The sequence below is a fragment of the Astatotilapia calliptera genome, chromosome 16, assembly GCF_900246225.1.
Source record: "Astatotilapia calliptera chromosome 16, fAstCal1.2, whole genome shotgun sequence".
Taxonomy (NCBI): Eukaryota; Metazoa; Chordata; class Actinopteri; order Cichliformes; family Cichlidae; genus Astatotilapia; species Astatotilapia calliptera.
The window spans coordinates 9267158-9294441 of record NC_039317.1 but is presented as its reverse complement, the minus strand read 5'-3'; the positions used below and the strand labels follow the sequence as shown (position 1 = coordinate 9294441).

Below are 27284 nucleotides of genomic sequence, written 5' to 3'. Positions count from 1 at the left end.
GAGATCCCAGTGTTTTTTTTAATATAGTTGGCAATCAAAGATGATTTTCCTTTGAATCATTATTTACACATAAGTATGTACAATGGTCAAAGAGGAGCAGGAGGCTGTAGTCGCGCTGTGTGCGCATGCACCACAGAGGAGGACAAGGGTGGAGGAGGGCGGGGGTAGAAGTAGCTAGAGTTCATCCTTTCAAACAAATGTATGAATAAATCTAACAGCGGCTTATTTCACTCATCCATTCGACATCACCGGTATGTGTGCATAGCTCGGACATGGATTTGGCACGCACACACACACACGCACGCACACAATAAATATACACACCCAGTATATAAACAATGCACTGACAATGTGCACTGGCTGATCCTCGTGTAAAAGTCTCATCTGATCACGTCCATGGACACAGAGCTACAGCGGAACAGAAATGCAACACACACACACACACACACACACCACTACAATCGGAGCCTTTCGTGTCATTGCCGGGTTTATATTTGAGAGTTTCATTCTTATGTTTTCGTTTGAGTCAGAAAACATAAGGCTTTGTCTTTGTTAAAAATAAATAGAAGTTCTTTAGCACATCTATGTGCATTTTTGGAGACGTGAACATTTTAAAGATCTTTATACCCAAGAGTAGAAATACTAAAGCCTGTACTTAGAATCCTGTGCAGCACATTTAATCTATACTATGGAAAGAAGAGCAACACGTTCAGACATTTGAACAGGTAACCCGGGTTATTTTAGATTCGATTTGTTTTTTACTACTTCTTTGCATCAGCACAGATGGTGCGTTGGTCATTTTCAATAATAGCTCTACACTTTCATTTTTGGTGCCTCATGTGTGCTGGACTGACCTTTATCATGCTGAAATCATGTAGTAAACTTGGGAGATTATTATTATTATTTACCTCAGTACTAGGACAAAGGAGTCTGTTGGGATTATAAGATACGTCTCCAAAGACACATCAGAGTTCAATGACTCAAAAACAAGCAAAAATCTCAAATATATAAAAAAAAAAAAGATGACTACTGAAGAGGCACACAACAGCTGGACACACTCAGTTGTTACAGTACTTGAGTAGATGGTCAAGGCGTACACACATCTAGGGCTTTGGTGCATCACGGGACAATCAGGAGTGTTTTTTTTCCTTCTTCAGTTCGAAATAGTACGACAGGCACCGATCTCACTGATCAGTCCGTATATATATATATATTTATTTATTTATATATATATATTTATACCTATAAATCCATTCAATGAGCTATGTACAAAGTATGGCAAAGAAAAATCTTTATTTAAACTTAATCAGCAGATGTCATTGGCTCTTCACTGGCTAGTCCGTAACGTCTGCAGTGGGTTTCATGCTTAGGAGTGAGTCCATACCGACAACCTGCAGCCGCAGAAATGGACTCATGGACCCGAGTCGTCCCAGATTTAAAACAATCTCAGTAGAGTCCATCCAGGCCACAGGTTCAGTCCTACGTGAAGGTTGTTGGTGACGCTGTCACCAGGGTCATGTGGCATTGACCTCCATGATGTGGTCGTCAGTAGCTGGCAGCACCAGGACCTGGCATGCATGGCTGTGGTTGAACACCTGTCCAGGGCTGAAAGGCTCGAGTCGTGGCATGGCCACGCCTTTCTGCTGCTGGTCGCCGCTGCCCACAGAGTGGACGCTACCCCGGCTGCGGATGCTTGCTGTGTCTCCCTGATCATCCAGCGTCTTGTCCAGCAGGGATAGGCTGTCGTTCTCCACGCAACTGTCTGAAAGCGCCAAGGAATAAACAAGTTACTGATTGTCCAAATGACAAAGAAGAAGAAGAAGAAAAGCATTTTGTACCGGAACGTTATTTCTAAGATCTGGGGATGAACTGCTAACAGGCCAGCAGATCAAACAGAGTGTGTAAAACACAAATCTATTAAAAATAAATAAATAAATAAAAATGAAAAAAATAAATCCTCTCCTTTTCAGTGTGAATGAAAACACGGTTCCACTGCAATCATTTGCTACATTTTAATGTGATGCTGCTTTTATGTTAAAATGATGAAACTATGCTAATGACACTGGTGTGAGTGGTGACACACTAACGGTGGTCAAATACAAGGCGGCATGGACTGTCATATTCAAACTTAGGAGCACCTTCTGAAAAACCCCACAGGAATCACCAGAGGGCGTCACCAATCCACACAATGTTCTGCATTGTGGCGTCACACAACACAAAGGTAATTCTAAGGTAAATAAAGCACAACCTGAGCAACTGCATGGAACAAACAAAGCAACTCCTAACTAGTGAGGCTGAGTAACTAATAAGCTGTGCTGCTGCACACTCTGAACTTCCCTTATGAATAAACATCTACAAAGGCTTGAAGGTTTAGCAGGTCTCACCGGGATCTGGCTGAATGGCCACTGCTGCAGTGTGAGGCAGGTACTTCAGCACTTTGATCTTGGGGAAGGGAAGGTGTCCAGCAAACAGAGGCATCACCTCGATCTGGACTTTGTGGGTGGCGTTGGCCGTCATTGGCATGAGCACCATCCCTGAACTCTTCCCACACACCGCCCAGTTACTGCTGCTGTCAGCCACTGTGGACATGCATGCAAACACAACTATTAAAATTGTTTCACATTATCGAAATCAAACAAAATCAAACAGACTATTTGTTGCCTTAAATTATTTTGCCTTGTTTGTGTCTGGCCATGTGCAAAAAGGAGTCTGAAGAATAGTTTGAAGAGATGGTTTTGCTTGGAGTGCCTGGCTCTTATACATATGCACATCTGAACAAAAGCAAGTCGATCTATAAAGTGATAAATCCACCGCTTCAGCTAATATCTTGGTATTTGTGAAAAGTGATATTAACTCTTACAGAACTACAGTTTTTGGCAAGCAGCTGATTTTAGGCACCAGCATTTCTACGTTGAGTGTTGTGTGAAATTAATGCCATTTTTATATTCTTCAGCCAAATATTCCTCTCAAATAACTGACCGGTCAACTAAAAATCTGATTTAATTAAAAAGAAGAAAAAAAAAAGACAGAAAGGGGAGCTGATAGCATACCTTCATACATGAGCTTGGTGGTTTTGGGGCCATCGGTCTCAGTCTTGCTGTCCTCTGCAATCTCTCCCTCTGCTGGTTCAGTCAGTCGTGTTATACACACCTCAAGTCCACAGAGGACGCCAGAGCGGCAGCGCTGCTCACCAGCAGGAGGGAAGATTTCTGCTTTCACGCTGTACAATGTCTGATGACATGAATTAGAGGTTATCAGTGGGTGGGAGAGTTAATGATAATGGCTAACTTAACTGCAACTAAACTCCTACAATGAGCCATCCATACAAAGTAGCCACTTGCAAACAGAATTTGCTCAGATGTTTTAAAAGTCTTGATATTTAACGTTCTGACAACACAATCACTGCTTCACTTACGCATTTAGATGAAAAGGACCTAAATCTGGAGTTTAAGTGGACTTACAGTGACTCTCTCAAGCTGGAACTGGTAGTGGAAAGGTTTGTAGGCAGAAATGTCTTGGCTGAGCGGAGAAAAGTTGGCAGAGAAAACACACTGGAGACAGGAGGGCAGGTCGTCCTTCCACCTCACCTCCCACAAGCAGAACACACTGTGCTTACAGCACAGAAGCTAGACACACAAAATACACACCAGACATCAGTGCGAGTCCATGGATGATGTAGCTCTGATGTTTCTAATCGACATCTAAGATGGAAAATGTATTATGACATTGTCTATCCTGATGTAAAAGGAATCTGAAAACACTCTGGGGCTCCGTCCACAATGACAAGAGGTTTCCAGACAAATTAACACCAAAATGCAAAATCAAGTATAAAATAAGCAAAACAGTGCACACAGCCTATAAAGCCATCTTTAACCCAAAATATTACAGAAGGCATTCACCATATTTTAAAACTGGTGTCATTATTTAAAATAAAGGAAGATGTTTGTTAGGCTTTTTACCCCTTTCTGCTCACCTGTTGTGTTTTAGTGTTAAGAGACTGGAGCTCCAGCGATGCGTGCTGCTTCTCTGTCAGCTTCACTTCTGCCAGCGCAAAATTAACATCTGACACATTCTGCACACACACCTGGATGTACTTCCTGTGGGATCACGTCCAACAGGTCACAGGTCAGACAGGTTTGGAAAGGTAGTGGTAAAGACTGTTAATAAGTTAAATCTAAACTTTCATCTTTCCCAACAATAAAAACTAATTAAAAAGAGGAAGAGACTTGCCTGTTACCAGCAGAAAGCAAAGAGTGTTTGGTCTTGAAAGGGATGTAGAAGGTAAGGGCAAGCAGTGTGGAGTAGATCGACCACGGACAGTCGATAGACATCTGTGTACACACACAAGTTTACGTTTCTCAGACTATCAGCTATCTGGCAAATATGTATTTGGTTGATGACTAACAATCATATTCTTTACAATTTATGTCAGCTAACTATTTAAAATAGTCAATTGTTTATCTTAAAAAAGAAAGAAAAACAAAACTACAATATCTCTGGGCCCAAAGTGAGGTCATCAAATATCAAGTATAAAACCTTCACCACACAAAAACATCAATTCTAATGTGAAAGCATTAAAGTAGCAAACCCTCACGATAACTTAAAACATTTATTAGAATATTAGTCATTAATCATCTTATGGACAACTGATCGATTGATCACTAGAAAACATAATCCACACTATACACAGGTACCACCCACAGCTTGAAAACCAGTGATATGTAGCATGCTTCGTCACTCACATCTCCCCCACAGAAACATGTCTTGTGTCTCACCCTCTGATCGATGGCGGTCATCGGTGTGTCGGGATGACTGTAGCTCCGTGGTCGATGGCGGACCTCCCCATTAGTCAGCCTCTCATTGGCGGGCCGGTCAGCCCCGGACGGGATTATGCACAAAACCTCCAGCTGAAACTCCAGAGTGTGGTAGGGAGGGGCCGGAGGAAGGCTGATGCTCGTCACCTTTTCAGACGACTGAATGGACAAAGTGCTTTCACCCACCAACTCTGAACACAAGAGGGGGACAGAAAAGATGGCCGCGTGAAGCTTAGAGCTCCGTATCTATGAGTTTGTTTGTTTATGGGCACAACTCAGTTCTGAACCGAAACATGAACACCAAGATTCTGTGCAAACCCCACCCACCCACACAGCAGCACAGTGGAGATCCATATAGTTCAGACGACATCACTCAAATAACAGGTGAGATAATCTAAGCAGTTTGGCATGGAAAGAATGACAGCCGTAAAGTGGACTGTCAGGAAAGATCACTGCTCCAAATGACTATCTTAAAAGAATCATTTCTTATATTCAGTGTAGTTACTGACCAGAAGTAGGGCTACTGATTCGGGCGGTGCAGCTGGTGGAGGGCAGGATGGGCATTGTTTCTGTGTTGCTGAGCTGCAGGGCATCTCCTTTCTTCACAGTGTAGTGACCCGTCAGCAGAGTAAACTTCACCTTCTGAGGCAGACCAGCTAACAGTGGCTCTGAAAACACAGACACAACTACAGTGACGCACACATGCTGCGCTGGCTTATGGGTAAGTGGAATATTTATAGTCTGATCAGCTCAAACGAGCTGGTAAAACTTATTTAACTTTTTTTAAGCTATTGAGCTGTTAAAATTAAAAAAGTTAAAGTATTTTTCTGAACTAATCATTTATTAGAATTTATCAACCTCAAACTCTTTATGCTTATATGGTCATAATTACAGAAAACTATTAGAGAATTTAAGCTAATAAAGCTGCAAATAAACTCCAAGTGTAACAAACACAACAGCCCCAGACATGAAGAATCTGATTTTAATCAAAAAAAGTATTCAGACCTGAGAGAGGCTCCACGGTGAGCTGGGGCTCCTGAGAATAGACTTCATATTGGGCCGACGGGTAGATATGAGGCAGGATAAACTGCACCTCACCGACTGTGGCACACAGCTGACGAAGTGTGTAAGTACCTGGCTGTCCACTCTACAATGTAAACCAGAGGGACAAATGAGAGTGTGAGGGGGGAAAAGTTAAAGAGACATTTTATGACCGAAGGAAGGTCGCATCTTACTGGTGCCGTGAACGTGATGCTGTTGTTCCCAGGCTCTAATGTTACATCCTGCACCTTCAGCATTTGGGCTCCTTCCTTAATTCCAACAGTAGGGGGGCTGATACAGTTAGGCGTGTCTGGGGGTGAGTTGCTGTCATGACGACGCATGAGCAGGTGAGTGTTTTTACATATCACTCCTGTAGAGTTGAGAGAATTGTCCGAAGGACTCCTGTCCTGAATCTCATCCAGCTCTAATGAAGGCCCGGCGCCTGCGGAGGATGGAGGACCCGCTGATGAGTTACTCTGTCTAAACACTACTGTCCCTGGGTGCGTTCGTCTCTGAGCTCCCTTTGACCTCCCATGAGTCCCTCCATGATCCACCTCAAAGTGAATGCTGGCGACTAGTTGCTGGATGCGCACCGACACGGGCATCAAGCACCGCAGAGTGAGCTCCACCTGCAGGACAGCTCCAGAGTGCACCGAGGCTGCTGCTGGATGGAACTTTAACTGCGTGAGCTGTGCAAACACGCCCATGCTGAGGGTAACTTTGTGAGCTGAGAGCAAGAAGAAGAAAAAAAAGCACGTTAATGATGTGCACATTTTTGTAAATTATAAATACAACGTGGATTCCAGCTGATTGGGAGTTAAACAGAAGTGCTTACACTGGTCTCCAGACTTGCCAGTAAAGCTCAGAATTTCCTGACAAAAGTGTTTCCTCTCGTCCGTCGTCAGATTTACATCACCAGCCAACAAAGCACTGGTTTGTAAGTAGCTGTGGGGGGTTGTAAAGGAAACCAAATAATTCATTTCACTACTTCAAAAACAACTTTTGGAAGAACAAAGCAGGAACCCCTACTTTACCTTCAAGGCCAAACCGAACCAGACAAGGTTTCACATCATCAGCGGCTCAGCCTATTTTAACCCTGACTGATGACAATACTAGACTAACTTATAGAAGGTCATGTAAATATTTTGATGCCATAACAACCGACTTTATATTATAAAGAAACTAAAGGACATATTTTTAAAGTACTAACTTTGACCAGTGCAACCATTTTTATGAATAGGAAAGTAGGAAAGTAATAAATGTGCTTCAGTGTTTAGTACTGTGAAGTAATGTTAAATCTTGGCACCACTGTGATGTTTTAATATTTGCCCATTAATTAGTCTCATGGCTCTGAAGGATACTCTTCAGTTTTGCTCAGCAGCTTCTGACACTCAGCAACCTGTCTCCTGGTGTGAGTCACAGGGAGGCTCCACCCCTCTGACACGTATGACTTCAGAGCTTCCTGTAAGAAGGTTTCCGCCCGCTCAGGATCTCCCTTCCTCCTGTGTTACATAAAAAAGACATATAAACAAATCATCTTGTTCCTCTTCATTATAGAAAATGATAGAGATCATCATCATCATCATCATTATTATTATTATTATTGTCATCATCATAGATTTTTATATATTTGTGAAGAAATTCTTTTCTTTTTTTCCTTTTGTACACTGATAAAGTTATTTTGCAGGTTATAATGTATGAAATTGCATGCAAATACTGCCCACTCACTTATTCTCTATTGGCTGGCATGACATCAAATATGAGCCAGTAGCAGATGGACAGCCTATTTCTGGCATCATAAGTATTTGGTTTTTGACTATTAAGTTAGACCTCATATAGTTATGCTCAATATAATTAATGTCACTTAATTCCTCTCAATTATCTTCAGTCCTGTGTGGGTATTCATAGGCTCTAATTGGGAAACAGTTCTATAGTAGAAGCCTAATCAACCTGAAAAACTCAAACAGACCTGCCTATACCCTAATTAAACCAACAGCTTAACTCTTCCTTACATGTAGAACTCAGCCAGACTTTTTCCCACCAGTCTGGCAGACCGAAGCCGGCCGATGGCCTGGTACATTTCCATAGCAGCATGAGAAAGTTCCTGATGCAAGAAGGAGCCAACAAGGTGGTAGAAGAGAAAGATCATCAAATGAGCTGTTGCTGCTGAAGCTTTCAGGACATTACATCATTAAAAAAATGATGATTAAAAAAAAAATTGGATAACAGTTGAAAGAATGCGTCTTAACTTCCTTCTTAGTAAACCAATGAAATAAAATATCAAACTGTGGCAATATGTGTGGCTTACAAGATAGTGCCTTTCAAAAGCTTCGACAGACGACAAAGCTTCTTTCAGCTTTTTGTACGGGCTCTGCAAACTGTTGACTGTGGAGGAAGACAAAGGAGATTTTAAAAACACATGTGGTTATTTATTCCCTTTCAAATAAGAGAGGCAGTGAAGAGTAAAGTCTAACCCTGAGGGTTCAGGCACACCATGGTGACTTAAGAGAGCTGCCATAGATCAAAGAGGCACTGTGCCTGTGTGTGCTGCACTGCAGAGACTACAACTAATAGCCATGTTTTTGGGAACAGCCTGTACTTTTAATCTAAAAAAAAGTGACAAACTGAAAAAATAAATAAATAAATCAGGTGGTCATTACTGCCCAGCAAAGGTAGAATGTGAAAACTTACCAGTCTCAGGCCTCTCGTCCCCGAGCCCAGCCAGCAGATCTACAGTCCTGTTCAGGTCCTCAGAATTGGGTCCATTTTTTGACACTAAGCCACAGAGTTCCCCCAGAGACTTCAGCTGCAGAACGCAGAGAGAACACTCATTGGAAAAAGGCCATTTTATGTTCATAATACCTACTTCTTGGTGTTTAAATTATTACATAAAAGGTTAAGCGCATTTCTTCATTCGACAGAAATGGACTGCAAAGCAGTTTTGGAAAAATACAGACAAGTAACCTTTTTAGTGCTCTTGTATGTAGAAACTATTGGCAGGGGCGATGGCCTCCTACTAGGGCTGCCACGATTAGTCGACTAGTCACGATTACGTCGACGACTAATTTAAATATTCGATGCGTTGTTTGAGGCTTTGTAAGATCCCAAAAGACGCAGGAATAAGAACAGAAGATGGCAGCACTGCATGTACAAGGATGCCAGCTGCCGTTAAACCCCGAAGAAGAAGTAGCTGTGTCCCAGAATCCATAGCGCCCTGCTCAGTTTCCAACAATGGTGGCAGCTAGTTAGTTTTAATGTTACTCTTATTATTCTTTCTGGGTCACAAAATAAACGTTTAACATATTTTCAGGCGAGAATGTAGCTGTGTAAACCTCAAACATCTGCTCAGTTTATCAAGACATCACATATTTTCAAAAGCGCTCCGACGTTTTCGGAGACGTCTGTTACCCACTAGCTCGATAGCGAGCCGGGGGCTAGGTCACTAGAGCCGTGAGAACACCGGACTCCCGGCAAATCATTTTCAAACCCACCGCCGTCTTTCGCTACTCAGGTTAAACACGAAATATGAGTCACTTAGATAATTTAAAAATGTTATTGTTTGGCTTTTTTAGTGTTTTATTTGTTCCTGAGTAAATCGGTTTGGCTGAGATTAAAGTTATAGTTTTTACACAGCTGAATAAAGTCAAGCAGACAATTGATTATCAGAAGTGTGAGATGCTCGAGAATATACTCCGGTGTCCTGTTATATTTTAGATAGCAAGGAGTTTATTAAATTTCACAGAAACAATCTGCAAATTTCATTAAAATTTAATAAACTATCATCTTGTCTTTATTTTTAGTTAGCACAGACCTTAAACACTTAAAGCTGTAAGCTAATGATAGTTATATAAGAGCAGATGCTGCTGGTGCAATAAGCTGTACATTTTACGTCCAATGGATGATGATCTGATTAGTCGACTAATCGCAAAAATAATCGGTGACTAGTCGACTATCAAAATAATTGTTTGTGGCAGCCCTACCTCAGCCTCCTAGCAGATACACCTATGGTATCCATTTGAAGCATTTGTGAGCTACTGCATTTAAAAACCTGCTGCCCCGTAGGCTGGCGACCTTACCCCTTCAGCCTTTTTTAGGGCTGAGGGGTAAGGTCCAACAGATCTGTTGGAAGCTTAAAGGTGCTGCTAATGGGTTCCTTAAGTTATTAAAGCCCAAGCTTAAAAAAAGCAAGACTTTTGTTTTTTTTTTTTATTTTGTGTGTGGTACCTTGTCTGTAGCATACGCCCAGAGACCAACAGTATGGGAGCAGTTTGCAGCTAACTGGGCTGGATCACAGCAGCCCTCGATCCTGTGCAGAACCTCCAAGCAGCTGAGAAACACCCAACAGTCCAGGGCTCCCTCAAGGACCTGCACCTGAGTAACATAAGAAAGCATTTTAAGATAAGTAATGAAGTACATTTTGTAGAAAGAGAGGATGAAAGGCCACTCGTACCATTAGAAATGGTACGATCTGTGTTTATTACCTCCAGCAGGCGGAGCTCCTGTACACAGTTGTGGAGCAGCTCCAGCGCTCTCTGCGTGACCTCCCAGGGTCTCTGGAGGAAGATTAGTAAAGTGCACTGACGAGAGAACAGGTAGCTTCTCAGGTCTAAGAGACTGGCCTCTCCACGCTGGATGCTGTCCCTCTTCTCCATGTCAATGGGTCGCCGAAGCAACAAGCCACTCCAGTTACGCACTGGGGCGCAGAAGGAGCCGAGCCAGTTAGCAGTATCTGTGAAAGAAACGGATTAGCATGACCAAAAACAAAACTAGCGCGTACCTTTGAAAATGGAAATAAAAATGCAAACAGTGTTTCTTTTAATTAACAGAGACAAACTGAAACAAAAGCATAATAATGAGGTGATTACGTACCTCCCGCTCCAAAGTTAAGGACATACTGGGTAAAAAGAGCATCCAGCTCATCATACTGGACCAAGGCGTCCTCAAACTGCTGCAGCATTTCAAAAACAAAGGCCAGCTCCTCCTGCACGACACACACATAAGACAAAACTGGAAATCAACACTTGGTTCCTGTAACCTTCTAGGACAGAGTTCAAGGACAGGATAACACACAGGCCTACATTCTGGCGCTTCTTTCCATGTACCTGGACCATGAAGTATTCACAGAAGCTCCAGCCCGGCTGGGTGCGCTTCTCTCGTAGTGTGCGCATTTCATCTTCGAAGCGGCCCAGGTTCTTGGTGAAGGACATGAGGAGGAGAGTTCGCAGCTTTAGCAGCAAGGAATTCCAGGATTCCTGAGATCGAGATGAGTCCTTCAGAGGATCAGACAGAACTACACACCTGGATGAAAAGACAAAAGTCTTTCATAAGGAAGATTCAATCCACAAGGCAGCTTAGATTTAGCAAGCACTGATTACAGAAACTGCTTTGAGACAACATGTGAAAGAAAGCAATGAATTACTATTATTTCACTTTTTTAAATAAAAGTGAAAATGTTTTTAAATTAAGTGAATAAAATAATTAAAACATAAAGCAGTCTGTGGGTTTCTAATTGTGAAAATCATCCTAATAGTTCAGCTAAAATTGGCATTTGTAAAAGTTAAAATTTCAACTCAGACTCTTCATGTCATCCCTTTGGAAATCAGTAAACTGCAGCATCTAGAGAACCTCTACGATAGACTTTCAGAGAATGTCTCTAAATTCTAACATCGAGCACATTTACATCTGTTTTGTACATTGTAAGTGTAGAAATAACTTATAGTACACTTTCTCTCCCTAGACTGCATCACGCTCTGCATTCATCACTACCCACCGCTAGAGATTCACAAACTGTGTGTTTTGGGATAAAAAGAAAGGCTCTCATGACGTTTTTCAGAAACATAACATCAAACAATCGTTACAAAAATCAAATAATCATTTCAGACTTACACATCACATTTCAAATTACTCTGTAGAACAATTACCTTTGACAGTTACTCCAGAAAAAGAAGAAACTTGGGACTAATAAAGCATTGTAAAGGGAGTCAGTGTGTTACACATCGTCACGTCTTTCTAATTTCATCCAAATGAGTTTGTTTAGACAGGAGGAGCCTGCTAACCTGTCACTCTGCTTGTTGCAGAAGTCACTGCGGATCTTGTCCACAATGGATGAGCGAGGCAGGATGTTTGTCTTGTTCTTCTTCTTGGTATCATTGGTCTCCACCACAATGATGACCCAGTCTGATGAGCCGTGGGTCCTCAGGCTGTTCTGCCAGCGCATCATGTCCTCCTTCACGGAGCTCTTATACATTTCTGTATCCTACAATAAAGCACATCATTTTGCTTAGTCAGGCATTTTATGAAGACTTAGTACTGGCTGCCAAAATATGAAAGAAAACTGGTGCTGGTTTAAAAACAATTAGTCATCAACCCAGACATTGATGTGATTTAGTTCAAGTTATTTCATTTTTATAATGCAATTAATTACCTTTTTGCATAGTGGTATATATGCACATATGCCTGTTCAACTGCTTGTTAATGGAAATAACTACTCAGCCAATCACATGGCAGCAACTCAATACATTTAGACACGGTCAAGACAACCTGCTGAAGCATCACAATAGGGAAGAAAGGTGACTTCAGTGATGTTGAATGAGGCATGGTAGTGAACCTAGTGAAAGTGGGCTCTCTGGTTGATGCTAGAGGGCTGAATAGAATAGCCACAGAGTAACTCAAATAACCACTTATTAAAATCATGGTATGGAAAGCAGTTTGCTTAGAGAGACTAGAAAATAGACGACTGGAAAAATGCTGCCTGGTCTGCTGAGTCTCGATTGTTGCCAAGATTCAGATACTAGTCTATGGCAACAACACAAAAACACAGATCCGTCCTGCTTTGTTTAGGCTGGTAATGGTATAACGGTGTGGGGGGTGTCTTCTGAAACACTTTGGGCCCCTAATCATTGTGTAAATGCCACAGGCTGCCTGAGTATTGTTGCCAACCATCTCTATCCCTATGTAAGCACACTGTACAGTCTTCTGATGCTTGCAACAGGATAGCACACCAGGTCACAAAACTTGAACTGGTTTTGGAACTTTACAATTTGTTCACTCCACAGTCACCAGATCTCAATCCAATAGAGCACCTTTGGGATGTGGATGTAACGGGAGATTCGCATCACGGCAGCCAACAAATCTGCAGCAACTGTGTGACACTATCATGCCAATATTCCAGAGTATTAGCAAGGTGTACCTGGGAAATATACAACATCCACACAACTGCAAATAGCTCATTTCTTTGCACATGTTTTGGCTTGAGTATCATCACAGTGCACTATATACCTGCGGTTTATTCCATCCTAGACGTTGGCCAATTTTTTGCCAACACCACACCACAGCAGTACAAACATATTAATTTTACTACAGCTGTACTTTACATAATCAGGATCAATAAAATTTTAACTCATCAGATTGTAACTAAAGAGCAAATGAAGAAAAACATGCTTCCTCTTTAAGAGCATTTTGTACCCAGTGAGAATATTTCAACATCAAAGCATATCAGGAAACTGAAACTACAGAAAGAATGCTGGCCAGCGAGTTCATATTGACAATAACTAAACCTCTGTATCTGTGGGGTACTGATGTGGTGTTGTGACTGGGATTTGCCAAGTGGCTTGCTCTAAATGAATCCCGCTCGAGGGTGGTGTTTGTTTTAAATTGGCTGGAAATGAGAAGAGGTGGGCTATAATATGATTAGTCAGTTATTATATAACAGTCACCCGCCAGAAAGAAAAAACTGAAGTCCTGGTATTACACAATGTTTTGGAAGTTAACTTTTAGTCAGTCAGGACCTATTTGTCCTAAAGTGACACAAGTTACCAGAAAATAACTTCATCTAGCCTTTATGATGTTTTATTCATTTATAAATAAATAAAAAAGGTTTTCTTTCTTTTAAAATGTAGCTATGGGATTCCCATATATTCCCTTTTCAATTATAGTGGCAGATTACTTCAGCCTGACAGTCCTGTGACTGAAGAGGCTGACCTCACTAGACAAGAATGGCACTGCCTCCAACAGTCGGCTAATTGCTTGGCAGTTTTGTCATCCCACAAGCTGAGTGTGAACAATTTTATTTAAGCCGCAAAGTAAAGCCTGCATTTTACATTACTCGCTTACAAAATGCAGATGTCTAATGTGCAGGAGGACACGCAGTACTTAGCCAGCATCCTCATTACCTCCATATTCAGCTTTGTTTCACTTGTTAGAACTTAGTTCTTCTTTCAAACAAACAAACAAGCAAACAAAATAAGCTTTTGAAAGTGTACTGCTTCTGTGTTTGGTTTCTGTACTAATAGTGACAAAGTGACTCAAGGAAACTGCAAAAGAAGCACCTTGGGGTTTAAAAAGCCTTTGTTTCTTTACTTAAACAAATTAAGCAATTCCATTCATGTGGTGTGTGCGTGTGCTTGGACAGCAGCAAGTTGAATATCACATACATTATTCAACTTTTCATTAAGAGCTGAGCACCTTTGCAAGCATGACGCTTTGAGGAAAACCACTACAGTTCTGGGACACGGAATTAAGAAATGCTCTCAAATCAAAAGACCTTGCTCTTGAATAAAGATGGGACTAAACTCACACACACTTTGCAAAGCTGTTTGTCAAGGAGGCATTGGTTTGCTTGCTTTTACAAATAAGAAAGCATTCAAGTTTTACAAAGGCAGTCTTTAATGCAGGTATACTACACCCACAGTCCTTAGGAAATGTCATGAGTCATGAGCTGATGACTGCACTTCCTTAAACTAACCAACTGCTCAGTCAGCACCAGCAGCAGGTTCCTGCTTCTCTTGTTTTTCTCCCATCTGCTTTTGCTTTTGTCAAGTTCAGTTTAGCCTGGCTGCGGATGAGCGAAAGCCATCCGTGTAATAACAGATAATTGCTGAGAAAGGCTCTGCAAACGAGATACACTTGATGATGGGTTGTTCAAAGCTTTGTGTTTATATGGAAAACAACATACATGTGCCTGTCAGCCTTGATGGACGTCACATTTCCATATCTTGCACTCAGCCACCTTTCACCTCTTTTAAAAAGACCCACCTTTGAAAGTGTTCCCGCTGCATTGGTTTCTTCACAAACTGCTGGTAACGTGATCACATAGCCACTTCTATTTTAACTCGCAGTTAAGACCCAGAGCTGCAATATTCACCTGAACGACAGGTGTGGAATACCGCCACATCAGCACTGACATACGAAGACAATAAGTGAAAACCAGAAGCAAAGACATAAGACCAAGTGTCATGTCGGTCTAACTTCTGTACTGATACACAATTGTATGCTCACGTCTTCAACACAACTCAAGTGCAGTAGAACAGTACGCTACGTTATAAAAATAGTGATGTGCGTGACCGGCAGAAGCAACACAAAAGCAGCAGCTTATGCCAGAAGATGCAACATCAGTTTTGTTGCACAGCATCATGCGAAAGGGGATGAACAGTGAGCATAAAAGTATAAACACAACACTCATCCAGGCAGTCACATCCATCTTTAAACACGCATGGATTAAACAAACTCTGCTTTATTACGACTCGACTACTCTCACTTCCTGTACAAAATGTGCCAACACCTTTCCAAATTTCTCTTGAACAGCACCAAGTCTTTATCTCTCTGTCAGACAGCTATTTGATAAAGGCGAGTTTATGGAGCTTTGAATCAACCTAAGGACCCCCCCAAAGACAGGCTAGAGAATACATGCTCAACCTGATCTGACAAGCAGAGCGAAATAAGATTGTGTATCTGTGTGTGCTTTGTACTCACACAGCAGTCAGTCCAGTAGATGTGGAGGAAGGGGAAGGTGAGAAGAGCCTTGTTGCCCTCCTTTGGGAGCAACTCCTCTTTAAACTGGACAAAATTAGCTTCAAGGAGGATCATTTTTGGTGCACGGCCATAAGTCCTGCACAAAAATGAAAGCAGAGCATCAGTATACAAACACAAGTTTACAATGACTACAGTTTATAGCACAAAATGTCATCTTTCTATCGAATGGATTCTTTTGCCATAAACCCAACCTAATAAACTCTAAAATATCCATGAAGACAGAGCATCATATCTTTAACTGTATCACCAGTAGAATCTGTCTTACTGATGTAATATGTACCTCACACTGTCTTTTCAAATATATCAGGAGGAAACAGAAGCAGTATCTTAGAAATGGTATTACTACACGCAAGTTTCCATTTTGTCCTCAGAATTGTTGATGTGTTTTCTGTTGGATGAAGATAAATGCTGCTTTGTTAACTTCCTGTTATAACAAAATGGGAAAATTAGATCAAGGATGTAAAAAGCCGCCCATCTTCACTCAATGTGGTTACCGTCACCACAAACAGATGGATAAACTGATTCTGGCCGAAGTCATAACGATAACAAAACCCTGAAGTGTTATATCCACGCAGTGCAGATAACAGCTCAGAAAAGACCATCAGAAGCTCTGCTTGCTATGCCAGCTCATAATATTTTTAATACACAACAATATTCACTTTGCTTTCAAATGAAACATCATGTCTCAGAGAGAATTACATTATCAGTATTCCAGTCATTAAGGCAACTCTGGCGATTAATAATAAACCATCCAATATTACTAAGTACACCTCTGAGATCACGTTAATGTCTAACCTTGTGTTTTTCTGTTGCTACACTTCATGCTCAGCCAAATCAACCAGTTTTTGTCTTTACTGCAGTTTAGCTGCACCTGTAAATGTCATTTATGGTTTGTGATGAACGGACCTCCTACTTCCTCTTTTAATTCTTTACACCTTTGCTTCCTCTAGAACGTCTCTCATTGTGCTCTGCTCCTGAGGTTTTTCTGTGTGATCAATAAATGTAATACAAATGTATTGTGTTGTTGGTGAAACACTGACCTGTGAAATTTGAAAGAAGAAGAAGAAAAACAAACTCACCTCCTCCACTCCATTGGCTCTCTGGGAAGCTGTTGAGCCAATGAGGTATAAAGAGAAGTAAACAAGGCCTGATCTCCAGCACCTGAGACAAAAACAGGAAGACAAGGTGGGTTAAAAATTAGGTCATCGCAAAAAAAAAAAAATGCAATAGTTCAAGGGGTGGTAATGGAATATTGTTGTTAAAAAAAATTTTTTTTCTCATGTCTTCTTGACAATAACAGTTTCCCCGACCAGCATAAAAGGATGTCACACCTGAGTTAAAACAGAGCGAGCAGAGGCCTTATCCAGGTAACTTCAGGGTTAATCTTTCATTTTCTGTTCTACGAAGATGATTCACTTCTTATTAGGGTAAATGGCCAAGGTAACCTATGATGTGACCCAACCTGTTCCAGATTAGAGATCAACAAGTATGAAATCAACCAACCTTCTCCGCAGAAAATAGCGTCACTATTCCTGGATGCTCCCTGGGTGGGAACAGTACAAGGGTGTAATATCTTTATGTTTCCCTGATTAGAATCAATAATCAATAATATAGATGTTTAGATGCTTTATTCTTTGATTCTTGTTTTCTGTTGGCAGCAAACAATTTTACAATAATCAGTGTACAACAAGCATTAATATCTGATCCTAAAACAGGACACCTACACTGTGCTTGCCACCCGTATCAAATGTGCTTGTATAAAGTCTGAATTCTGTCTCTGTGTTTAACCTTTACTCTCAAACCCTTAAACAGCACAGACTCTGCATCTGAGAATAAAAACTAAATGCAGTTACTAGAACACGGAACACACATCAAGAACACCTGCTCAATAAATCAACTTAATTTCACTTTGATCTCCGACAAACTGAAGTGATTTCCACGTCTCCTTTATCAGCCTGTAATCTTTAATGTTTAAACTGGTCCAGTTTAAAGTTTCAGCGCTCTAATATGTAGCCACCAACAGCAGCGCTGAGAGCGCGCTTAAGGATAAACTTATTAACTGGAACTAAAATCTGGATTTCATCTTTTCTTCCTTTTTTACAACAGTCTTGCATTTTACTGTTATATTTCTGTTCTGAACAACTTGATAACATTTCTGTTGTACCTGTCATAGGGATCATTCTGGGTGGTAGAAAAGTCACATGATTCATCAAACACCTCCTTGTCAGATGCTGCCAACGCCACTTTGATGTGAACACACAACATTGACCGAAAAAAAATAAGAATTGGGAACAAAATGCAAAGTGAATTCTTTTTTGTATGAAAATATCAGAAATGGAGTAAACAATCACTGCACAATGTGACAAATGGTTTTTAACTCTAAACACCTTCAGAATCTGCAATAAAACCTCACCAGATGCAAAGACAGTCAAGCTGTGATGACACTTTAATTTAGGGAAAATGTTGTCAAAGTTTTCGTCGGGCTAGTCTGGCAGCATCAACCTCCTGCACTGCACTCTTCTTCTATATCTGCTGCCTCCTGTTTAACAGCCCTCTGGGTCTAAATGATGTCAAGGTTTCCAGAATAAAGCCTCCTCTGCTTCCACAACATCATTCTTGGGATTTCTACTTCTTTTTTTATATTTAAAGCTGTCCAGGAGGCAACTGTACACAGCTCCAGACTAGACTATTAAACTACACAATATTAGGAGCACAAATAGATTTTTTTAAACCCCTACTTCTCTCTTTTCTGCACAGCAAACGCATGCTTCCAAAAAGCAATAGAAATACCCTTGTATTGTAACTGATTGCTATGTCCTAGCACAAGTGCTACTGTTGTGACAGAGATTTCTAGCCATCTACAGCTTATCATTAAACAAAAAGTAAAAGAAAAAAGAATTCATTACAAAGCACATTCACTTTTATTCTAAAGACAGAGCTACTCAAGCTAAGATATTTACACAACCAAAGTTTAACACTGTCAATCCTTTCTTTCATCACGGTGTCATCTGTAAATACAGTCTGGACTAGCCTTCACAGTCGCAGTCATTATATTCCCACACATGGCTCAACATCCGTAAAAGATTCAACTGACAGAAAGCAGAAAAAACTACAGATCAATCACTGGTAGTAAAGAAAGCACATACCTAAAGCCAGGGATTTGAGTTAAACAGTCTATTTTTCTATGCAGTGCCAGTTGCTATAATAGAGCACATGATCAGCAATGCAAAAATAAAAGTGCAAAAACACGCATGCATCAGCACCTGTTATCACAGTGCACTGCCCTACACAGAGCCAGAATCAGCCATTGCTATTGGAAAAACAAACATCTGATTTCTTTTGCTACATGACTCGTTGTTCACGCCCCACCTGCGATTACAAAAAATAAATAAATAAATAAATAAAAGAGTCCCTCTCACTCCTGCTGATACTGCTTTGATACAGACCAGGGTAGAAAACTACAAAAAGAGTTGTGACTGTGACTATGACATAATGGTTCAGACATGCAGCTTTTAATTTAAGGCTCCTCTTCCATATGCCTCCTACACTCCGTGAATCCACTTTTACCAGCGCGGACTGGTAGAGTCACCACTCCTGCAGAACAATGGTGTCCAATTTTAGAAATTATCAAGCTGTCATTCAAGGTAGATGTGTGGGTTTTGATGAACAGTGACTAGCACTTGTTTAAAGCTACACTGCAAACAGGCCACAGCCAGTGAACCAGTGTGAAACCATGTTTTCTTTGAATACACTTGAAAAGTAAAAGGAAACCACATGGTTTATGAAACAAAATGTAACCAAATATCCCAAAAGGTCAGCACTTCAACCTCAACGTCAGGTCAATTTGACTCTTTTGTGGCAGTCCTCGATGTCGCCAGCAGTTGTCCATCAGACTAGAGATGGGGATAATAGTTACTGCTTTTTCTGCGGGGTGTGAACAGGAGGACCAGTCTAACCACCACTGGCAGCAGGTGGAGAACTGGTTCATGTATCACCATACCCTCCACATTCTGACCACACCAGAACATATGCATGTGGATCTTGTTCACCCTAACAGTGCCACAAATATCAGTCAATTCTGCCGTTTCCTTTGCATAAGTGCCTAATACACTGAGTGAGGTACATTTGCAAAAGCACTCCTTAAATCGCTTTTAAACACACTATTTAAACTTCACTTTTCCACATCCAGCGTTAATATTTTTTTTCTTTTAGATCTTTTCCTAAGCTTTATCAAACAGTTTCAGTCATTAAAACTAACTAAAAAGGTTTTGTTGCCTCTGCCCAAATAAAACCAAAATAAATACCAAGTGAAAAACAAAATTCAAAGCACTGAGGACACAAAGAGGTTAACCTAACTATTGTATCAAATACTAAAATCTGTACGACTTCAATAATGTGCCTGTACCGTCATCACAGTGACAAAATGTGAACTGGTCATTCTAACAGTTCATGTCTTCCTGTATACTCTGTAATTTGGTCAATTTAGCACAAACAATTCAGATTTGTTGTTCTAATCTGAAAGCGCCATATTTAACTGTTGAAGTTCAGCATTTTATCACCCACACTGGGATACTGCAGTTGTTTGTGTTAGCTCAACAGTTCTTGATATACCCAGTGCAATGCAAACAATAATGAACTTTGGATGTTCACAAAAGCTGCTACTGAAGCTGCAAAGCAAACTGATGATCCTTGCATTGGGTTAGCTGCTCTCACACACTTGGCACATTGCTGCTCATCTACTACATAGACATACTCTGATGTATCCCTCCTCATCGCTAAATGTTGCTGAGCGAATCAATGTTTCATCATATGTTAATTCTGCTATCATCAAGAACACAACCACACACTATTTGAGTGGCATAAGCTCTGTGTAAATCAATGATCACACGGCCAGAGTAAACCAGAGTGTAACCCGAGGTCTCCACTTATGCACAATTACAATCACACACACGACACACAAACTGCGTTTTCAGTATCCAACTTGAGACAGTAAGTAATTTACACAGAAACCCTGACAATAAATCCTGCAACAGTAGGGTGTCATTTTCATTTCATATTACATTTACTGTTAAGAGCATTACAATCTCTAAGGCCTTAACTTCATATTTTATATCTGTAAAAGGACCTATTACTACAGAATGCAACCGTCTAGTGTAGGACACACGATAACCCGTATGGAACGACAAGGGACCACTATATCCACACTCTGAGATCTACCTGCGATTTCGCTTGTGAACCCCAATGTCTGAACGTCAAAGTGCGCCACCAATGATTTTCATTCATAGTCCCATTTCCTAGAGCCTCTATCTACTCTTATACTTGCGAAACATACATACTGCGAAATCAGATGAAGCTGGCACCCACCACCATTGTCGCTCCCTAAAATAATAACCCCACCAATGAAGCTTCTACCACACTCCACGGGATTTATGAATGGCAAACCGAGCCCAGCTCTCACTCTTCACTGTGGCAGCTACTTTTCGAGGTCCCGACAGGGAAAACTGTGGCTGTATAGCAAGGAACAATATGATACCCCACTAAAACTGCAGCACCTGTCCGTGACGTTCTATCGTTAGCTGGGCCTGTTAATCAGTGCAGCTAGCTAAGAGACCGTCTTTCCTGAGAACATTTAACACGAACACGGCGCAGTATGCACGTCTAAAAATATTACAGCCTAACAGTTTGGAAATAAGCCATCCCCAATTGCTATACACATAAGCAGCGACTACAAATTGGTTATTGTAAGGGTGACAGCTAGCTTAGCCAAAATAAGCTAATGAATGCAGCTAGCAGGGCTAGCTGTCAAGACCATAAAAAATAAAAGAGTGAACGTCTCCGTTTAACAAACACTCACATGTTACAATCGGCTTGTTTTCCATGGTATAGATGATTGGCTTTTCCTCTTGACCCGCCATATGTGTTAGCGATAGCACTCCATGAAAATGACATACAAACAGTGCTTTATTATTAGTAAGTGCTTATGTATGCAGTTGTGTTGAATCGATGGGGCCTGTGTCCCCACTGCGCTTCCGGGAAGTACGTAAGCCGTGCGTAATTAAAGGGCCAGCAGGCGCTTTTCGCATGGGGGATATAAATGACAGGTTTGTCAGGAAGCCAGCATTTTTCTGTGGTGTGCTGTGCACCAATTTAAAGATGTGCGTGTGTTCTAAAATTATGAGGATGAGGATTGGAAAACTCCGTTGCGGTTTCTGGTCCTCTTCTTTGTTTTTCATTCGGGCGTAGTTTAGAGCAAGGATCTCACCACGCTACACTACAGCTGCACGTTGATAGATGGTGTTAACAGACGCAATTTAGTCATAGGGACAATACATTAAAGGGATGCAAGAAAACGTCTGTAATTGCTGGTTAAATGTTTTATTTAAAATATTGGAATCTGCTGTCAGTAACCAATACATATTAAAAGAATCAAAGTGAACACAACTTTTACAACATGTCATGTATATTGCAAATTAATGAATTAAAAAGAAACAAACAAAGAAACCAAACTAATAAGACTATTTTATTGAAAACTGTATAAATATACTAAAGGGAGAGGGGAGGGGTTAATACATTGATTTTCTTGACGATGACTTAGAAGGGAGGAATGCAATGCTGCCATCTAGGGGAACAAATATCCACTGCAGCGTTTCCTGAAAACGCATATGGGAAAAACACAGTTCACATTTCTTTTCATTTTTTCTTAGTTTTTCGTTCATTTCTTCTACCTTTCAGCTTTCTTTCCCTTATCCTTTTCCTCCTTTTCCCTTCCTCAGATTCTCTCTTTCCACTTTTCGCTTCTTTCCCATTTTCAGGTTCAATCTCAGCTCCATCTCCTTTCCCAGGTCTGTCATCTCCTTGGATCTTCTCTCCATCATCTTCACTTTTATCTCCTTGATTATCTGGGTTTTTTGGCCTACATTTATCTCCCTCTACCACCTTTTCAGCATCTTCCTTTGTACTTTTAGTGCTCTCACCATCTCCCTCTTTGGTGACATCATTACTATCATCTCCATGTCCCTGTTTTTCCCCCTTCATATATGAGCCTTCTTCTTCCTCCTCCTCCTCTCCCTCTGCCTCCTCTCGCTCCCATTCAGCCTCCCTACCCACACCTTGCCCTCTTCCCAATGTTCTGTCTCTCTCTCCATCATCTTCTGACAGCTGAGTCTCCAGTTCTGAAACTTCCAGCTCCAGCTGCGCCACCCTGGCCTGCATTTTGCGGTTGCTCGATTCCAATTCCATCATTAGTCGAGCTAATTTAGTTTGCAGAACCTCCAAGTTGCTCTCTAGTCTTTGTATCTTGGTTTCCACTTTCTCTCCCTCCCCTTCCTCTTTCTCCCCACTCTCCTCCAACATGCCCATTTTAGTGAGGATCTGTCGGCCTTTCTCCTCCAGGTGACGTTTGGCTGCAGGGAACTCCGATAATACATCTGTCAGGTCTTCTTTGGACAAGCTGAAGAGATCAGAGTACCCATTGCTTCGGATGTTGGCAGTCCTGCGGTTGCCTGACTTGTTACCTGTAATAAAAGAGAATAGTATTTCTGTAAAAACCTGACAAACCTAAAAATTTTAAGGATGTTACCAACATTTGTTGGTTTATTCAAGACTTTTAAAACCAGCCAATCATTCTTGTTTTGGTCTTAAATTAATTGAATATACACTATACACTATATACACTATATTGCAATCCATGCAAATCATTGAATTCAGATGTATAATATCAAACACTTAGGCATGCAGAATGCGTCTACAAACATTTGTGAAAGAATTTGTTGCTCTCAGCAGCTCAGTGAATTCCAGCATGGGCCCGTGATAGGATACCACCAGTGCAACAAGTCCAGTTCTGAAATTTCCTCAATGCAATGTAGATGTAGATGCAATGTGGAATGGGGTTCTATGGCCGAGCTGCTGCATCCAAACCATACATCACCAAGCACAGTATAAAGTCTTGGATGCAGTGGGGTAAAACATGCACCACTAGATCCCAGAGCAGTGAAGATGTGTTCTATAAAGTGGCGTATTATGCTTTTCCATCTGTTTTCGGGAATGTTGCCAGGGGAACAGTACTTGTCTGAGTGCACTGTTCCAAGTGTAAAGTTTAGTGGAGTGGGGATTGTGGTGTTGAGTTGTTTTTCAGGAGTTGGACTCAGCCCCTTAGCTCGCGTGAAAGAAACTCTTAATGCTTCAGCATACAAAAATATTTTGCAGCAATTTCATGCTCCCAACTCTGTGGGAATATTTTGGGGATGGGTCCTTCCTGTTCCTACGTGACTGGACACCAGCCCTCAAAGCAAATTCCAATTGATTGCAGTTAAAAAACAGCCACCTGTATATACAGGTGGCTGTTTTTTAACTGCCATCAGTGTGTAGTAGTATGTCAAGGAAACAAATAAAGAAAAATAGTAAAAGAAAGTAGTAATAATCATCCATAATATTTTGAATGTGAAAAAAAGAAAAATCCAACTGACAGCTTCAACTACACCAATAGAGTAGGAATTATAGAGACTCCCAAAAATACCTTTGGACTTACCAAAAAAGTTTAAACTGTAAATAAAAAACTGAATATAATAATTTGTAAATCTTATAAACCAATATTCTATTAACAATAGCGTTTCAAAATAATGTTAGCATAAAATTGTGGACCCTTTGAAAATCTTATCATCTATATCTGGTCTCCTCAGTTCCTAGATGTTTATAGACTGTTGTTAACAGAAGAGGGATGTTACAGAGAGTCAAACACGGCCCTGTCCCAACTTTATAGATGTATTGCTGCTATCACATTCAAAATGAGCTAAAGTCTTTCTTAAAATGTTGCATTTTCTCAGGTTAAACAGGATACATTCTCTATATTCTATTCAATATGCAATATGGGGTTGTGAGATTTACATTAAATTTTACACCATGTCCCAACTTTTTTGGACCTGTGGTTGTATGTATGTTATGGTGTTGTGGACATTTCTAGAGATTTTTTGCAAATCTGTAAAAACTGTAATTCAGCACAACCACTTGAAAGTAAACTTGTTTGCTTTCTTCATACACCAACATTCCCGATTCCAATTATGCACTTTTAGATGCCTTCAGAAGCAATTTTCTTTCATCTGAGTCATCTTCTTGTGAAAACTGTGAACAGAATTATAGGCTCCACCTTGAATTTCAGCTGTACTACAATTAAAAAACTCTTAGTATAATTTGTATTTTAGTCGTAATTCTTCACTTTAAATGTGCAGAAATCACGTTCCCTCCTTTTATAGAGAATACTTGTCTATTTCAAGCATCTCTAATAGTCTGGAAGAATACTTTTACCATTGTTGAGACTCTCGGTTTTATTTTTTAGACAACTGAAGAAAAAGAGCTGGCCTGCTTCTTGTCCATGTGTCTCTTCACCAGCTAAACAAATTCACTTGTAAGAGCATGCCCAAATCACTTAACATACCTTTGATGTTAAGGATACTAATTTCCCCAAAGAAATTCCCATCACTCAGCACAGCAAATTCTGTAACCCCATCATCTGCCACAACTGCCAATTTTCCTTCTTTGATGATGTACATTTCATGGCCCACATCTCCTTTCCTGCAGACGTACTCTCCTGGACTGAACACCTACAAGATAAAAAGATAAAGAGCAGGTGAGACTTCATCAGCCTCAAAGGATTGTTATATTCCAAAAGCACTGTCAAGGTAAACCAACAACAGTGTTAAATTTGGATCTGCAAGATAACAGTAAGCTACTGAACCACATTCCACAGAGAGCAGGTGCCATTCACTTTAGTTGTGTGCTCTATAAACAAATTAGTGACTATAAGTTACAAACACAGCTTTGCCAGCTTTCTGACCTGAGGAGTTAGTTTGAGAACCAGCTCCTCCAGCAGACTTCTGTCGCAGTTCTGGAAGATGGTGACTTTGGAGAGTGTGCGAAGATGAACGCTGACCGTGATCTCTGTCCTCATATGCAGAGGCAGCTGCTGCAGGATTTCATTTTCTCGCATGATCTTCTTGTTGATGTAAAGATGCTGGTACCAGTTGTTGATACGCTCTCGAAGCTCCTTGCTGATGTGATGACTACGCAGGTATGCCTTTACCTGAAAGAAGGAAAGAAAAACTTGATTTTCTATAAATGTTAGCTAAAGAAAGCTATCACACAATCTTCATTATTAAAAGTCTTTTCAATAAGCTTGGCTCTTCCATCAGCTTACCAGCTCATGGTTAGGGAAGAAGACATTATCGCGATCTCTTAGGCTTGTGATGACATTGCCGATATTGCCAACAATTGACGCAAACACCAACACAGCAATGAGCAAGTCTGCGATCATAAACAAGAACTCCTCTTCCCTTTCTGGCTGGGGGACGTCTCCCACTGTGGTTAAAATCTGAGCGGAAAACCAGAAACAGTAAAAGTACTGACGTCGCATGGAGCCAAACTCTGTGTTGGTGATATTAGGGTAAACCCAAGGATCACTTCCAAAGCCGAGGCTGCTGGACAGCGCAAAGTACAGACAGGTATTCCAGTGGATAAGCACAAAGATGTAGATCATGAGCTTGGCAATGCGGAAGGTGTTGGGGTAGGAGGTTCTTGTCTCCATGCGGTCCAAGGCCTCGTTGAGTCGTGGGATACGCAAAAGGCGGTTGATTCTGACCAGAGGAGTTTGGATGCCGAATGCAAAATACAGGAAGTCGAAAGGAAGAATGGAAGCCAGGTCCCAGAGGAAATGTTTAGAGCGCAGGTAGCGCTTCCTCAACTGAATCAGGTCTTTGACCAGGATGCCCTGATCCAAGTAACCTGAAGAGGCAAAAACAGTGTTTAATGAAGCCCAGAATACTCATCATACAGTGATGTAATTTATCAATACACAGGTTGGCTCTAACTGTTAGAAAGCATCCAAATGACTTTTCCTCATTATAGCTATAGCCATAGCTACAGCGGCCACATGAATAGAAGCAGCTAGGGAAAAAAGACTGTCATATTTAATATGATAAAGGGTTATGTAAAACTTGCACGTGACAAAAGTAAGTTGGAATTTGAACTCCCACTGTAAACCGACAGAATTACCAGTGTGAAGAGTGATGATCATATCAATCATATACATGAGGTCTGACACATAGTCCAGAGTAAGCCACACAGGGAGATAGCTCAGTGCTATCATAGTGAAACAAGTCCTGAAAAACACAAGCATTGCTTCAGAAAATGTCCTATCACGCACTGTTGTTATATGCTTAGGAATGATTACCATTTGCAAACATACCACACTGCACTACTTTACCTCAAAATGATGATTACCCAGTTGTAAACGATGGGTAGTGTCATGACCTGAATCCAGACATAATAAAACTGCTCAGCTGGATCAACAATGAACTCGTTCCAGCTGAGAAATGTTGAAGAAGGGAAAGAAGAGAAGAACAGAGTCACATAAATATTATGATTCGAGACTTGTCATAGTCAAATTATTAACCAAAGCATTGCTTGTGACAGGAAAATGTATTAGGATTTTTCACTGTGAAATATTTGCCAAAACAGGAGCCCAAACAAAACAATGAAAGACTCTTGTCATGAATAAATGATATTATATCTGATCTAATTTGTGTTAATTATCTCAAACAGGTCAAATGTTTTAAATCTTAATAATTA

At 40.8% G+C, this 27284-nt stretch overlaps 2 protein-coding genes across 2 annotated transcripts; both read right to left on the bottom strand.

The window, feature by feature from the left end:
- Positions 1-21715, bottom strand: trappc10 (trafficking protein particle complex subunit 10). The gene is made up of 23 exons (XM_026144767.1): positions 21520-21715; positions 16745-16826; positions 15606-15741; positions 11912-12111; positions 10958-11153; positions 10725-10836; positions 10337-10584; positions 10080-10226; positions 8547-8661; positions 8164-8240; positions 7868-7959; positions 7217-7357; positions 6691-6800; positions 6050-6582; positions 5820-5961; positions 5324-5482; positions 4776-5005; positions 4231-4331; positions 3974-4097; positions 3462-3626; positions 3051-3231; positions 2385-2579; positions 1-1762 (listed from the first exon to the last, which is right to left on the bottom strand). Exons 1-23 carry the CDS (start codon positions 21578-21580, stop codon positions 1515-1517), a joined length of 3795 nt encoding a protein of 1264 aa, XP_026000552.1. The 5' UTR covers positions 21581-21715; the 3' UTR covers positions 1-1514.
- A 671-nt stretch (positions 21716-22386) lies between these two features.
- On the bottom strand, positions 22387-27015 carry cnga4 (cyclic nucleotide gated channel subunit alpha 4). The gene is given in 7 exon segments (XM_026145037.1): positions 22387-22424; positions 22427-23179; positions 25096-25261; positions 25495-25740; positions 25855-26438; positions 26709-26815; positions 26920-27015. Coding segments are annotated over 7 exon segments (1938 nt in total). The 5' UTR covers positions 26964-27015.
- Positions 27016-27284: the final 269 nt, after the last annotated feature.

Bases quoted from the DNA above. Each gene is read 5' to 3' on its own strand.
- trappc10 (XM_026144767.1), bottom strand. From the start codon at position 21,580: ATGGCGGGTCAAGAGGAAAAGCCAATCATCTATACCATGGAAAACAAG. The intron at 15,742-16,744 runs GTGAGTTTGTTT...ATTTTTGTGCAG, and splicing joins GAGCCAATGGAGTGGAGGAG to GACTTATGGCCGTGCACCAA. The intron at 3,232-3,461 runs GTAAGTCCACTT...TCATGTCATCAG, and splicing joins TCCAGCTTGAGAGAGTCACT to ACATTGTACAGCGTGAAAGC.